This window comes from Ictalurus furcatus, chromosome 16 (genome assembly GCF_023375685.1).
Source record: "Ictalurus furcatus strain D&B chromosome 16, Billie_1.0, whole genome shotgun sequence".
NCBI lineage: Eukaryota > Metazoa > Chordata > Actinopteri > Siluriformes > Ictaluridae > Ictalurus > Ictalurus furcatus.
The window spans coordinates 16,671,687-16,688,981 of NC_071270.1; the positions used below are offsets into that span (position 1 = coordinate 16,671,687).

Genomic DNA, 17,295 nt, shown 5'->3' on the forward strand with positions numbered 1-17,295 from the left:
CCCTGTGTAGGATAAGCATTACAGAAAATGGACGGATGGACGGTTGGATTTGAAATGGCCAATTCATTTGAAATTAGTTCAATTTTAAAGAATATACACTTGTGGTGATTAAGTGACTTATGTATTGGACAAGATCGACTGTAATGTTCTCATAGAATTCTCCCTACTGTCACATGCCATCTTTACATTTTCATTCCTATTTCTTCATTTCTTCACCCCTGATTCAGTCCCCGGGCATTCATATGAAAATAACACCACAGTCATATACAAAACAGAACAAAGATTTCCTCACCAGCTTTTAATGACCACCATGTGACCACTCAGACAAAACAAAAGTGTCTATCGTACGTGGGTGCTCATAATTAACCATTAATACATATTACATTACATGTGTGGGTGTAAACTGGGCTTTACTGTTCACCCTCACCATCATTTATATCCTCCTTTTTTAAGTGTCTCAGGCAGATCCATGTTTCCAGTTTCCAGAGGTCATGGAGTGTCTCTGAGCGGAGAGGGATTTAGAGGTTTTCTCAAATCAATGAGTCGTGCATCTGCACTGCAGCTGCTGAGGCTGCGCTTTCATCAGCTCCGATAAGTCTCTTTGTCTTCCTCATGTCTGTCCTTAACACACTGATCTACCCTTCATTTGTGATTCAGTAAGCATAAGTGCACTATTCCAGTGTGTTTTGGTTTGAGGTACCCCAAAGCAATTAAACCATGCAGATAATATTAGAAGCTCTCACTAATTGGAAATGAAAACAGGTTAGGAAGAATGGAGGAATAAGAGAAAAGGATGGATGGCAATTGGGGTTGGATATTGGCTTTAGAAAGTGGGTGTGTAGGGTGGGGGTGGGGGGGGGTCTCTGTGCTGTGCAGTGGAGTGGGACATTGGGCTCAAATAGTATCTGTCTGTGCATATGGATTCAATCAGGTTTAGCATGAAGAGCTGGAAAGAGGTCAGCGGAAGAGTAAGGCTGAGAAAGTACAGGGTAAATAGAGGTTTCATACCCAGACACAAATATTTGATAAATAATAAAATGTAATAGGTGCTTTGGTTTCCCTTATGGATCAAAAAAGGAACAATGGTCCTTATTAAAGTTGTGTTTCATCAGATGTGAGCTTAAAATAAGCATATACAAATTTCAGCAGAAACGTTCTACATTTATCAATTTGATCTTTGGTGTCTGTATGATGAAACACACATCAGAGCATTTAAATCCAATCATATATATCACATAATATTCATTCATCCTGGGGGAGGAAACTGGAGTACCCGGAGGAAACCCCCGAAGCAGGGGGAGAACATGTAAACTCCACGCATGCAGGGCGGAGGCTGGTTTCATGCCCCCCAAATCACATAATATCATTAATAATAATAATAATAATAATAATAATAATAATAATAATAATAATATAAAAATATGTTATGTATGATCTTTTGATGCCAGTTGTGTAGCTACTACATGACCTTGAGCACAAGCATTTCTTTTTTTCCCTCTTAATGATCATTCACCAGTGCACTATTCCAGTCACTGCTGATTGCTGTTTACTTTTGGGGCCACTGCATACAAAAGGTATCACCTAATATTATAGAATAAAATAGAATAAAGAAAGAAAAATGTAAGGCTACAACGGTTGAATAGTACAATGACTTGGCTCTTTTTATTTTTTGTTGTTTTTTCTTTTAGTTGAATTTTTTTTTTTTTTAGATTTTTTCCTCCTAATATTTTGCATTCTTTCTTGAAATTGTAATACAGTAGTCTCACAGTGGTCAGCATTAAGTGAAGTGTAATTTATCTCCTGGTCAATACACCAGCTGTCCATTTGACATGGATTATTGACCTAAATTGCTGCAATGCATTGCTGAATATCAGACATACAGTAAACGCACTGTGCATATAACACCTGTTATATTGGAAATACTGTAGAATAAAATATGGATTGAGTAACTCTGTTGTGTATTTGAACTACAGTATATATGGTATGTTGAAATGTTAACGTATACCCTTTTATTATCACTTGATATTGATATCACTTGATTTTATTATCACTTGATATGATATTACCACTTGTCACAGGATCTCAAGATATAAAACAGGACATTTATTAATGATTTCCAACACAGGCTTTAGGATAGGGCCAGCAATTTTACAAATATTAGGAATTAAACCTAACCCATCTTTAAACTAGCTAAAGAAAAAAAGTTAAAAAAAAAAAAAAAAAAGTTTAAAAAAAAAAGGAAAGAGTAAGTATTTGGTAGTCATATGTTTGATAAAAGGTTTTTGATTAAGGGTATACATGTTTTTAGTCAGATATTAAGAAGGATGCAATGTGTTATGAGTATGTTGATGGTACTAGAGCATTGGGTAATCTGTAATAATGACATTTTGGTGAATGTCACTCATGTGCAGTCAGTGTGTACAGTGAAAAGCTGCAGGATCTGGTAGTGATCCTTCTTCTGTCCTTTCCTCTCCTCTCCTCTCCTCTCCTCATCGTCTTCCAGCTCACCGTCTAGTCAACACTGAGATGATTCATACAACTGTCTGTGAGCATGCTTTGTGAGACAAAAACCTCCTTGCTCATTTAAAATGTATTATTCAATTTCATAATGTGGTTAAGCCTTTTTCTGTCAAGGTAATGTGGTTGACAACATCATTTGCTCGTTGACAAGTGACCCTCCTTTTCTACAAAACCTGCCCTTCCTCTCTGTCTATTGTTTTCTGTAATTCTGATATGGGAGATGTTAAAGGCAGGTAATTATCAAAGTGAATACTAAGTGCCCAGTGGAAAGAGACCCAGAGGCAGACCCAGGACTCTCACAGTGGACTTAGTAATGTCCTGGGGACTCTCCAGGAGGAGCGAGAATCTGTGACTAGGGATAGAGAAGTCTTTCTTATCCTGTTGCCACCCCAAATCCCACAGGAAATGTGGAAGAACAGTGAATGAATGAGTGAATGAATGAATGAATGAATGAATGAATGAAAATAGTGAATTGTAAAAGACCAAACCGTATTTAAAATATATATCCTCAAAGGTTTAATCTGCATTTTAAGAGGAACTAAAGAGTTTTCCTGAAGCTCAACATTTAAGTCAGAAGCCAATTTATTATTGATAGCTGCCAGTTAGGAGAACTTACTGAACAAATGGTTCGGTCCTAAAATTCACTGGCCTCACCTTTATCTTGACTATGTACATCACTTTGCCATAAAGATCGAAAAATAACCATCCTTGACTGAATTCCTTCGTTGTAGATAAAGTGTTTTGCAGCCTCCATCATTCTTTCAGAGATTTCTGTTCTTTTTTTGGTAAATAATGCTGCAGCATCTAAGAAACGTTGAGAATATTATTCTGTATTATATTATCCAGTGGGTAGCTAGAGGCAGGAAGATGAAATTGCCAATTAGTTTTATTTAGACATTTCCAGAAGACCTTAATTTTATGCACAGCCAGGCTCATAAATTCAACAGAGGGAAATAACAGGAGAATTAACACTCACTTTTAAATATAAGCTATCAAGTTAAATGTAAATATAAGATAATAAGAGCACAACAGACAAGAGAAAATAGCCAAATTATCCAGGGAGGAGCCATGGCTGGAGTAACAATAAAAAGTCTAGACAATCATGCAAACCTTTAAGGTAGTGTCTTCCTGACACTAGCAAGAAAAGATGGACAACCCAGCACCAAATACATCCCCTTCAATTCAGCCGCTCTTGATTAATAGAGATCAGAAAAAAAAAAAAGCTGAAACCATTCAATGTCCAGCCTCCACCTTCTCCCAGCTCTAATCTTGAACTTTGAGCAAAAGATCACCAGAACCTTCCCAGACACCCTCTTGTCATGGCAACCAAACCCAAAAGGCATTTCTCCAGGAATCATTTTCATAATAACAGTATTTCAAGTCTCAAAGTATGCCATCATTTTATATTACCCCCTATCTGCATTATAAAGCTACACAATGCTACTAGAAGAGAATAAAATATGCTGCTATCGTATGTAGGTACCTCATGTAACATGATTGATTCTAGTATAATCAGTTTGGAAATATGCACTGGGTTGATGGATTACTAATGTTGTTATGTTGTTCTGTATTGTAATACTGTCTTGGAATAATCTGATGAAAAACTAGCTGTTTTCTTCCTCACCACAGATCCATAGCTCCCCCCCCCCCCCCCATATCTACAACCTTTCCATTTTAATGTCCAATCACATTTACACACACATACATACACATAGTGCACAAATGTGAGGAGGTGTGACACTGTGTATGTTATTTGTGTTGTATAGAGGAGGAGCAATAGCACAAGTGACTGACTGACTCCTTTATTCACAGAACTGACCCATTCACTCATTCACTCTTGTGCATCTGCATATGCTGCTATTAGCCAGATGGCCCAGATGACATTCAATGCAAAAATATGGAGCACTTCCTGTCATCAGCATGCAGAATGCAAATATTTACCGTCCTCTGCTAGAAGGGTGCCAATTATCTCTCACTCACAACTTCCAACCAGAGCGTGGTTCCAACCACAGAGTTGTGGAAGAGGAATAAATATTATTAAAATAAGTGTTGATTACTGTCAGTGAGCACACAGTTAATTGCAGACTTGGAGTGAGGGCTGTTTGAATTTCTTTTTGCATATGTGGTAGACTCTTGAAGTTAACATGTTTGAACATATAGCTTTGATTCAAATAAAAATGTAAGGATAATAGTATGTGCAAAGTAGCATTTGCTGCATTAGCTCTAAGACGGCCTGGCCGTACTGTAAAAGTGACGTTTGGAGGAGACAATCTTCTACTTGTAAGCTGCCAACATGCATAGACCTGCTTCAGTCGCTTCGCCCTATTTTGAATATTCCACTGGCTTATATTACTATTTCTTTTCCTTTCTTGTCAAACAGTTGTTTTTATTACAATGTGTGCTTTTGGTTATACTGTACGTAACTACATTTGTACAGACATGGGATTTGTAATATAGGTTATATGCCAAACTAAAGATGTTTCTTTTTGATGTCAGCAGTAACCTGAAATAGCAACATACACTAAATGTAAAGATATTTCCATATACTTGGCTACGTCCTTGCAATATTGCTACATATTTTTTAATACCTACCATTTCTGCCGATAAATAATAGTTTAATTCCTCTTTTCAAACTCAGGAATAATGTAATTGAAACCAAATATTCCTGATTCTCCCTAATTACACCATGCTCTCACACTGAGCCTCATCTCTTTGCTATTGTGTCTCACTCATTTGTGTCTCTGGCCCAAAATTCTGCCCTTGATAATGACTGACAAGCATACACTGAGTAAGACAGGGAAACATGTCTCTTCAATTACCATCAGTTTCGCTGAATTAAGGTTGTGTGCAGTAGTGTAGCTGAACTGCTCTTCCCATTTCCACACATAGCTTGCTCTTTGGTTAAGTGACGCCAGAAATATGGAGATGAACACAGAGGCTCATCAATAATGCTGAGAGCTCTCACACTTTCACTTAATTAGCACCATATCCTTGAACTCATTGCATTGACTGGGTAATTGGAGAAATGCCCGCTATTTATTTCCTAATGTTATTACATGGGGGTTAGTGAACAAGGGAATTGGTCAGATGCTTCCAAACCAGATGAGTACAGAAGATACAGACTCCTGACTGAGGCTGGCTATGGCTATATCAATATGCTTTGAAGTTTAACATACATCACATTTCCAATGCTACTACTCCTTGCAGGCAACTCAATTACATAAATCCATAGGGAAATTAACCTTATAAGACTGGACAGAAGATGATTTATTTGCTTAGATAAAAAAGAAACCCCAATGCATTAGAAAAACCTAATACATGGTTATGTTTGGGTTCAGTGAAAATGGAAGAAAAGTATGTGTGCGAGAGCTATAAATGAAACGTGTTAAGGGGAAACTGTGGATGCTTGCTTTGAAGACGAGTTCAGGCAGCACTCCACACCTCAGCTCCAGGAGGTCCCTGTTGCTAACTTAGGCTAAGGTTAATTAGCTCCATCAAAGGGCAGAGAGTGGCTGCCACTGCACAAACAAGCTTATAAACCTGGCCAAGTCTCTGAGCAACCTCACACTCCTCCTCATTTCCTGTCTCATCACTGGACTCCTCCATGGCCCTGCTCACTCGACCCATATCACCGTGATTAGAGCTGGTACCTGACATGAGGGAAACCAAACAATAAAATGGCACATGGCAGAAAAACAAGATTATTGTTATTGCTACTGATTGGCCATGGTCAATACATTTTTGGTTCACTGGAATTATAGCTGTGTAGCAGTGCAGTTACAACACACTATGTTTTGTACGGTGAATATCAATCATGTTTGCATATTTCACTGACTACTGATTTTCATATCGACTTTGTGGTTATATTACTGGAATAGCATGTTCTCTGAAAGGATTTTAAAAGTCTTCCTCTTTACTATGATTCAATGGAGACCACTGGCCTAGCAACAATCACTGCATAGTTGCCCCTATATTTTAGCGAGAATAGAGATCAAGAGAAAGATATAATTACATTGCATTTTATTTGTGTTAGAATTTTATTAAAATCATAGTTTAGTTTAATATCTCTGCTTGCAGTAATTGCAAAACAGCTTTTTTTAAAATAATATTTTTGAACACTATTTCAATTGTTAAATTATTGTTCAATTATTTTAATCATTATCAAACAAGTTAATAGCAAATGTTTAAATGCCATGTCAACATAATAACATTATAAAGTTAATAAGGGCTTTACAAGAAAAAGCCACTTCACTGTAAAACATGATAGCCCCATTAAGTTATGTGAACTTATTTCTTCTCTTTAACTCCTTGTCAAACTTGTCATGACACATTTTAGATATTGAACTCAAGTTTATAAGTTTTAAAAAATTAAACTTAAAGTAATTCATTGTCTTGATTTGCAAATCAGCTTTTGAATTGAAACAAAGGTTATTTTCAAGTTGAGTTTACTCACGTTTTTAAGGCAGCAGGTAAATGCTTTACAGTGTAGAATATTTTAGTGTCCCAGTAAAAGGCAAGAGCTTGTACATGTAAATACATTTAGCACATTTTAATAAAAGGTTTTCAGTAACTTTCTCATATAAATAAATTCACATATTATTTCAGAAGCATGTTCTCACAGCCCCTTGTGAGTCTCCCGGCCTTTAAAGATGATTTATTGACCGTATTGACTCACAGAGCACATGCTTTGCTGCTTCTCCTTGTCTGGTCTGTTCTTTCTTCTTTCATGTCTTCTTTGCTTCCCCTCCATCTACTCTGTCTTTCAACATTTCTCTGTCTAAAATGTTTTTATTCATTCTCTATGTTGCATAACTGTTTTCTCTGTTTATCTCTTGTCTTACTGTCTGCTCTGTATCTTTTTTTTTATTTATCTGTCTGCTATTCTAATTTCTCCAGTATCTCTGCTCAGCTTCTCTCTCTGTTCTGCTTCCCTTTTTTGCTGAGGTGAAAACGTGTGAGAGGTGATGAAGATGGTGTAATTATAAGATGAAAGGTGGGAAAAGCAGAGGTGGTGACGTAATTACAAGCTGTTTGGATGTGTTTTGTACACAGCAGAAAGCCGCCTGAGCACGAGCCTGCAGCAAATTCAGGACGGCCCTTTTGGGATGTGTTTTTCAGCTTGTTGGAATTTCTCTGCAATGATTCTCCCAAATTTTCAATGCTTTGCATACAGTAACAAATCTTCAACTAATGAATGAATCTTGCACTGCACATTAAATATAACATATTTCATACTTGGTTTATTTATTTTGGGGTTGTGCCATCTAAATCTACATCGTGTACGTGCATAAGAATCAAATGTTCTATCAGGCAATCAGCATAACTAACTATAACAGGTGGGGGAGTGGTTTTCTCCAGCGGGAGGGTGGTGTTAGGGGACATGCTACAGGTCTAATGACTAATAAAGCACACCTGAGCCCTGTTTCCCTGTATATTAATAGGATCTTTCTTACCATTTCTCCCTGAGAAGTGAGCTGAGCATGTGTGTAAGTGGCTATGAGCAGAGCAAAGCTTAAAGAGGCGCTTATAGTCATTTATATTGAAAAATGTTACTTTGCCCACTACCATGCGACACGCACATGTCTGAATAAAAAGCTCACATGCCCTCTTACCCAGGGTCTTCTGTGTTTTTGAGTTGAATACTGCCAAAATGATTGCACTAAAAACCCAAATTTGATACACAATAAATCTGAGCTAGTCGATATTGTAAATTTCATCACTACTAGTTGTTTATTTGATGCATACACAACTAATTTACAGTCATCAATTAGGTGTCTGTGATCAATAGTCAGCAACAATTTGGCAGTGGTGGTTCATTAGTTAAGGTTCTGGCCTATTGATCAGAAGGTCATTAATTCAAATCACTGTGCTGTCGAGCTGCCTTCTTGGTCCCTTATCGCTCTCTTTTCTTGTGGTGTTGTACCATGGCTGACCATACACTCTGATCCCAGTGTGCTAACAAGCTAGCATATGCAAGGAAAACATTGTCACTATACTCTCCATGAATGTAAAGAAGATAAAATTGGCTGCAGGTGAAGAAAAGATGAGAGGGCTTGTCCATGGTTCTATTCCAATAGCCATTTTCCTTACAGGAGGGTTTAAAATTATAAACTGCTCCTTTAACTTCGACAGAGCTGCAGTATGTTACTGGGAAGAGGTTTCTCCCTCTTATCTTTTTTCCTGGCATGTCTGCTGTGTCCTAAGTTAGCAGCAGGTATCTTGAGACACAAACACCACCTGCTCATTTTCAAGCTTCACACAGAACTAGCTTGACAAATGGCTTCTATTGTCAGGCACACAAATCTAATACTATATGCATGCAAATGATCAAATAGCATGAAAAACTCACTTTAATTTAGTTTCATCACTGGTTAAAGAATATCAAACGAATGCTAGCAAATACTGTGGGTGCTTTAGCTCAGTGCCAAGATGTTATTCATTAAAACCTTTTTATACAGTACAAAAATAGAATAGTCTTAACTACTTTTGGTTTTATTGTAAAGACTGCAGCATGTTGGATTAATGATATGGGGCCTTTCCTATGTGCCATGAAGTGAACTTTTCCTATGCATTAGCACCAAAATGTGAAGTGACTAGCAGGGACAATGCCTGACAAGTTAATTTGGGCTGTGGTAGCTCAGTGGTTAAGCCATTGGACTACTGATCAGAAGATCATGAGTTTAAATCACAGCACTACCAAGCTGCCACTGCTGGGCCCTTGAGCAAGGCCCTTAACTCTCAACTGCTCAGTTGTATAACAAAAAAAAGTAAGTTGCTCTGGATAAGGGCGTATGCCCTAAATTTAAATATTATTTAGAATATATTCCAAGACTGTGACTGATATTCATAGGGAAGCTAGTTGTGTTATGACAAACTAATCATATCTCTTGCAGCCTACTCAGCCGAGGCATTATAATATGCTTTTTCCATAGAAGGAGAACATGACCTACAGTCTGGAAAACTAACCTTCAAACCTGGCATAAGCTGAAGAACAATAGTAAGATACAATTTGTACTACAATTTTTATTTATGTTCCTTATTAATCAGGTGCTGAGTGTTGAGGCTGTTGAATATGACATAATGCCTAAGACATTTTTCTATCGTTTTCAACATTTTGCAGTAGCATTTGGGTACTGTCCCTAAGCTAATGACATATATGTAAACATTAACCCTAACCATAGATTATCAATACGAGTGGTACACTCTTAGATAAAGGGTTCCTCGTGGATACTTTGGACAGTTAATGTGCCTGGCTTTCTGTACAGGTTCCACTTGAAACCTTTAGTGGATGGAAACCCTCTGTTATAGGGTTCTGAATAGAATTTTTAAAGGTATAGATATAGCCAATGGAGTTTGTCACTGAAGCCCTGAGGAAAGAACAAAAAAAAATGTTTAAAAAATGACCCCACCACAATCGCATAACATACTTCATAAATGCTTACACATAGAAGTAACTGTTGTGAATATGTGTGATCTTTCAGCTTACAGTATAGTAGGAGTGAATGTTGATTGACTTGTGCTTCTTTGTTTTCAGGATCGTTGTCTAGTTAGCTGTCCTTCTTATAGATGGTTCTGTCAGTCTCCCCAGTCTCAATCCACTTTCTTCCTTTGAGTGTGCAACTTTGCCGCATCCTATTAATTTATTATCCCACTAATATAAACACATAACCACATAGAACTGTAATTTTTTTCCACAAAATGTGTACATTATATTCATTTAAAATAAACCTAAGATACAGTGCATTCAAAATGACAGAATACCCATGGTAAAAGCCTCCTGCAATGACAATATTCTTGTCCTTCTTGTGTCATTTTTGTTTCTGTGTGGTTTTAAACACATTCAACAAATGACCCATTGAAGGGCAAGCAAAATATATATAACTTCTTGGAGTGTTTTATTTAGACTGCTAACTTTTTTAGACAGATGAAATGACACAAATTTTCTCATGGTAAACTGATAAATAATGCTTGTATATCAGATAGAATTTAACATTCTTAAAAAATAACCTTTTTTTTTTTTTTTAAAGTGCTTTTATTTAGCAAATATTAAGAATGTTTAGATGGATATCAAGCATGACTAAATGATTTCGTATTTAGTACTTAGTAGTTTCTGCTATTAATCTAGAACTTTTTTTTTTTTAATTAATTTTACCTGTATGTTACCTGTTACAATTAGCTACACACTGATAAAAACCTAAGGCTTTTTGTAAATGGGTAAATTTTTAGATAGAGGACATAGTCTCTTAGCCGAGAAAGTTAATACAGAAGAACCCAGTGTGGACAAAACTAAATTTTGACGACTCTGAGGGGCCATAAAGGAATGCATGCTACACAAGGGGGGCCTCCCACTGAAAAAGTTTGAGAACCACTGATGTAGAGGATATGTTCAGATATAAACTGTGTAACAGACATGAATGGTGATTTTGTATATAATTCTCTCTCTCTCTCTCTCTCTCTCTGTCTGTCTCTTCATGCATGGTTAGGCACGATGGTTGGTGACGTTTCTCATTAATTCTGAAAACGTTATAAAATTAAGCACTATGTCCAGCTGAGAAAAGAACAGAACTTCAGACCCAACAAAAGTCCGTCTTCCAACAAAGATGGGAAAGATGTGAGATCAGATTTTAAGTTTTCATTCCATGACTGAACATAAAACCCCAGAGGTGAGTGAAACCTTTAATGGATCCCATAGCAGTGGGAAGCTGTTGAGAGAGGTGCTTGGACTTGTATAACATGAGTGGGGAAAAGAACATAGGAGGCCCTTGCTACAGTATGCACAAGGAAATAAAGAACAACAACAAGCAGCCTTTCCTCTATCCTGATGGAGATGCCAATGCTAACCAAATCCCCATGGAGGAAAGCTACACTGAGAGAGGCAGTTTAATACCTCCCCTGTTGACACACAGCAGCACTCAGGAAAGGATTATTATTTGGGGCACACATGCCCACAGTGAGGACCCAGAGCTGGAAGAGTTTGAATTATTAGAGTGTCAGGAGATGGAAGCTTTTCTAACAGATCGAGAAGTGAGAGATCATGATACAAGCAAAGAGGGTGCAAAGAAAGACTTTTGTCAGAGACCGTCTGTTCTCACATGTTTGGACCCTGCAGGTGACTTAGGCAAGCCAGATCAGAATGCCAACCACAGTGAGGATATAGATACAGATCAAAGCACTCAGCCTCTGGACCTCAGGACATCTGCCTCTCGGTCTGGAGGAAGGAGGAGTCTGAGAGAGACACGTAGTAACTCAGAGAACAATGTCTTTGTCCCTACCTTCTCAACTGTGAGCAACCTCAGTGGAAGCTTGGCCAGTGCTCTTGACAGTGCAGGACATACACAGTATCCTTCTTCCCCACCCAGCAAGCCTACCTCAGAGAAGTGCCGGTTCCAGCAGCCAGCCACAAATAAATCCCTTATACTTTCCACACAAAGCAAAGAGCAACCAAGAAAGAGGGATCAGAATCATAGTTCTACAGTACTGCCTCAGGATCCAACACATGAGCGTAGATCAAGCACGGAACATGGTGACTGTCTGACAGACAGGCAATGCTGGAGTACAGGCAAAGCCTACAACAGACAGGAGAATGTCCTGTCTTCCAAATTCCAGAGAAACATTGAAAGAGTGCCCCCTTCTTGCAGGCAGCTTGTACATCCACTCTCTCCAGGAATGGAACCAAAGCTAACCTCAGGACATCCTGCATATAAAGACACCAATCAAGGAGAGCGGCCTTCCCCCTCCTCAGACAGCGGTCCTAAAAACAGCAACCATCAGCCAGACCTAAAGGATCCAGTGCAGATTAATAGTAGTGCCCAGTCTCTTGGCTCAGGCTCAGGGATCCAACCCAGCCAGACTTCTACTAAGGTGGGCTCCATCCTCAGAAGACAGGGTTCAGCTGAGAATGCTGCCAGTTCCCTGGACAGGAAGAGTAATTTGAGCCGCAGAGCCTACAGCAGCCCTACCAGGCCTTCAACGCCCCCATCTCCTAAGAGTACGGGGTCTCCTCAAAGACATCCTCCAATGTCTCCTGGGAGAAGCCGAGTGCCTACTCGCGGCCCACAGCTGGGTTATGGTGCTTCTCAAGGGTATGGCTTTGGCCTGAGACCTCCAGTCAAAACTACCATCAACATGAATGTCCAAAACCCTGTACCCCAACAAAACTCTACTGTAACATCTTCTCCACCCAAGTGCCCCCCAAAGCCCAAAAGTGTTCGCCCTAAAATCATCACCTATATACGCAAGAGCCCACAAATGAAGCCCCAGGCCGCTGATAGCCCATATGAAGTCTCCTCACTACCCACCAAACCCTCAACCCCCACCAGTTTGCCCAACCCCAAAACAGCAGCAGAGGAGACTCCTGGAGCTCCAGTGCTGAGTGCCTCTAACCTGCTATTTGACAAGTATAGACAGGAGCTGCAGAAGGCTCGATATATATCCCCTGAGACAGTGGTGTCTGGGACAAAGCCTTCCAGCCACACCGTGTCTCACAAAGCCCTAGGGAGGACAAACAACTTCTATGGCTCTCTAGGCAACAAATACTCGCCTGCAGCGGTAAGGAACTTCCACATCAACTATTCAATTCATTCATTCGAGGGCTGAGAGGATCTAATTATATGTGGACTTGATATATCTAAGAATTGATATGTTGATTGATTCATTTTGTGATTCTAATAGCACAACAATATATATACAAATTTGTCTTGTATTAATTGAATGTCTTGCACTATATAATGGATAGAGTCAAGAAATTTAATCATGGTCACCTTGAGAAAAGTAATAGAGGCTTCAAGCATTGATTGCTCTTAGGACAGCTATGGCAACCAACAATAAATCTACGTTAACAGAATAGACATTAAGCAAGTGCTTGACACTAAGGAGTACTTGACAGTTTATGATGACTATAAAAATGGCATTTAGAAAAAGTAAGAAGCACTGCCTTATGCATAAGATGAAAAAACTTGCCAGTTTTATTAGGTGCATCATTGGCCTTTTTTCATCAGGATAACCTGCCACATACCAGATATTATAACCAATTATTGTTGCCCTTCTGTTGCTAGGCACCCCCCCCCCCCCCCCCCCATGCTGAAATGGTAGTGGCATGGTATTCTGTGTAATGCTGGTATCTTGGGGATCAGGCTATTGATTGAATATTGCATACTAGTGATCTTGACACATAAGCCATCTAAAATGTTTTTATGAGTAGGAATGGAAAATATGGATGCATTTCAAGACAACTGTATTATAATTATGGATTTTGTTTATCTTTTGCATCATTTTAGATTGCCTCTGAAGCCAAGGATCTGCCAGAATCCCAGACAATAACTCAAGAAACAGGAGGATTTTTACAGGCTCCTCGAACCTTGAGACCCCAGCTTGGTGTGGGTGCTGTCAGCAAGTCTCCATCCAATGCTGCTGCTAAGAGCAGGATCTTCACTGCACAGAAGTCACCTCTAGCTCTCAGTCAACCAGTGCAGGCCGTGACCCCATCAGTGACTGCACAAGCCACCTCATTAGTGACCCCATCCACTCAAAGCCCACCAGAGGCTTCAGGTAATGCGTGTCTAATGTTACTACAATGAACCAAATATAAATTAAGCTGCAAATAAGCAAATGGTAGGGGAATTAATTAGAAATTCATGAAATGTTTGAGTCTGATATGGACATGTGGTAAAGTGGAGGTGAAAAGGTTAGAGATACAGAGCAGGAGACTTTATTAACTGTACAATGAAAAATTATCAGGTTGCCAGGGGAGAAAATGTTCTCTGATGGGATGTTCCCCATGACAGAATTTAGCTGAATTCTCTGAAGGAGTGTAGCTGGTGATGAATTTCTGCCTGCTAAAGACGCATCCTTACATTGCACTGAGTTTTCCAGCAAATTAGAAAGGTGAATAATTTTATGAATTATTGTATGCATATTGGTGCTAATTAGACACATGCACAAAACTCCAAAATTTCAAACAACATTTTCACATCATGAAGCCATGGGGTTCATATTCTGCATATTATTATCATATTATGCCCTCACTAGAATGCAGATAGATGTTTTGTTCTGTGACGTGAGCCCCAGAGATTCTGCAAATCTCTAATGCGCAAAGCAAATAATACTTAAACAACATCAGTTGAGGCAATATTTGCCTGCATGTTCTGCTTGTGCATTCTACAGTGGCACAGCATACAACACAAGTAGTCATATCATACACTTTCTGTCAAACTGTCAATCAAAATAGTGTGGCTGATTTATGGCCCTTTGCGCTTCCCTGGCTGACGTTTCTGCAGGTAACCTAATTTATGACCAAGGGTGGGGGTAACCCTATCAGTGGGTCAATTTGGCTCCTATGTGTCTGGGCAGTGGTGGAGAGGGTTGTGTGGGGGTGTAAGTGTTGAATTACGTTTTTAGGGAGCCCGGTTTGCCTTTGAATAAAAAGTTTAGGAGGTAAAGCGCTTTTTTTTTTTTTTTTAAATAAATAAATAAAAAAGAATCTGTTTAAAAGAATCACGTGTATTACATACCTTCTAAACATAAACCTTTAGGAGGTAAAAAAAAAAAAAATGATTAAAAGAGCTGTTTAAAAAGAATCCGTATTACTTGTCTTCCAAAAAACACATAAACCTTTAGTAGGTAAAAATGGTTAAAAGAGCTGTTTAAAAAGAATCGCTCGTATTACATGACTTTTAAACAAAGATTCTTATGAGGTAAAAGTGTTGGCTAAAAGAATCGCCGTATTGTTTAAACTAGAAGATAAGTTTTCCCGAGATGTCTTCCATTCGCTGGGTTAAAGCATTAATGATGTTAAAACCGAATCGCCTCTCTCTCTCTCTCTCTCTCTCTCTAAACCCCGCCCATACAGACTTGTTTCAGACACCTCTCTCTCTCTCTCTCTCTCTCTCTCTCTTCCTCTCTCTCTCTCTAAACCCCCGCCCATACACATGTTTCACCGGTAGACAGTACTTTCTGTCAAACTGTCAATCAAAGTAGTGTACTAATTTATGATCTTTGTGTTTTTACTGAACGACAGTTTGTAGGTAGTCTAATTTATGACCAGGGGTGAGTCTGGTTTGGGGGGGGGGGTAACCCTGTCGACTGTATCAGTGGGTCATTTTGGCATCTGTATGTCTGGGTTGTGTCCTTCCTTTCCTGGGGATGTGTGTTTTGTGTATTGTGGGGGATCTCCCCCAACACATGTGTTTATGTTAATGAGACTGTTGTGAAACGTGTTTCTCCCTGAATTAATCACACACAAATGTATACCTTTTAGTGGTATAAGAGAATGTTTGTATCTGAAATTACTTTTGTGGTATTGTTTTATTTTGAAGCTTAAGGATGGTTTAGGTGAAATATGTCTGATGTAAGAAAAAGAGTATCAAATGGTTAATATTGGGTATATGTGTGTTACTATGTGGGGGATTTCGTTTTGTGTAACCACATTGTTAGAAAAAGCATGATGGTTGAATGTGAATATATATATATATATATATATATATATATATATATATATATATATATATATATATATATATATATATATGAGCAGAATGTTTGCTTGTGAAATAAACCCACTGGCTGACAGTCAATTCATGTAAATTTATGACCTCTTGTAACATTGATCTGAATGTGTGATCTTTCCTGGAAGTTGTCTGTCTGTGAGAGACAGAGAAATGTGATTTCTGGGGGTTTTGCTGACTAGAATGCTTACAAATGTGTTTATGTTAACGAATTAAGGAGAGAGTCATGCGTCTCAGTGCTTAAATAATGGTTAAGACGTTGTAGTTAAAACACAGAAGAAACTCTGCAACTATCTGTTACAATGTCTGCTCCGAGAAATCCTAATACCCCTAGAACAACGCTGTGTATTCACCAACAAGAGGACCTGTTGAAATGAGAGAGGACTTGACTTCTGCTACAAGAAAAAAAACCCCAAGATTTTAGTTTGACAATTTATCCATGAAGATATTGTAAAGACGTTGTTTAACCCTGAGCAGGGCATCAACAACTCCAAGGATTGTCTCTTAAGTCCGAGGGTTCTTTAGGAGGTAGAAGAAACATTTAAAGATGATGTTTTAAAAGAAACGGGTGTTTCGTCCATAATGATAAAAAAGAAAAATGGTTGTACTCCAATGTGAAATAAATCGGTGGAGACACACTGAGTACATTTCTGTTCCACAGTCTGTAAGGATCCCCACCCTTAATGTAGTATGAAAAATGTACATACCCTCCATGACTACATTGCATGAGGTTTAAACATTTTTAATGCTTAGGAGTTCTATAGTACTTCAACTTGGAACATTCCAACATGGCCCTCAGAGAGGCATTATCTAAGCTACGTATATATATAATATAGATCAGATCACCAGTATGTCTTTACCCACTCCTGATCTGGAGTTAAAATGATTACTTTTTATTTCCTCGTATGGGTTTATGACAGTGAGCAGTCATATACACTATAAGCCAAAGGTATAGAAGAAGACAAATTATTTTTAAAGGTTCCAAATTAATTGAACAGTTAAGGCATATTTCCAACAGAACAGAATATCAGACATTTAGTGTAAACTAGTGTAAAAAAATTTCTCTGAAATATTTCAGTGAAAATATTTTTCCATATTAAATGCATTATATTAGAAAAGATAGTACAGTCTTCTGTTGATAAGTTACAAACTCACACTTTATAATAGCTTGTTTAGGAGCATCTGAATCTGGCAAATAAATTTTATTCCATTTAGGCATACAATAAAAGTTAATAAACAAATTAGGAAGAAATGACTTGTACACTACTGCTGC

At 38.4% G+C, this 17,295-nt stretch overlaps 1 protein-coding gene across 1 annotated transcript in view; it reads left to right on the forward strand.

The window, feature by feature from the left end:
- The window catches only part of mtus2a (microtubule associated tumor suppressor candidate 2a), a 77,172-nt gene that overhangs the window by 13,804 nt on the left and 46,073 nt on the right, over nt 1–17,295 (forward strand). Inside the window, exons 2-4 of the mRNA XM_053644507.1 lie at nt 9,453–9,517; nt 11,004–13,068; nt 13,797–14,067. Of these exons, the coding sequence (XP_053500482.1) occupies nt 11,254–13,068; nt 13,797–14,067 (2,086 nt within the window). The 5' untranslated portion in view covers nt 9,453–9,517; nt 11,004–11,253. The remainder of the gene's footprint in view (nt 1–9,452; nt 9,518–11,003; nt 13,069–13,796; nt 14,068–17,295) is intronic.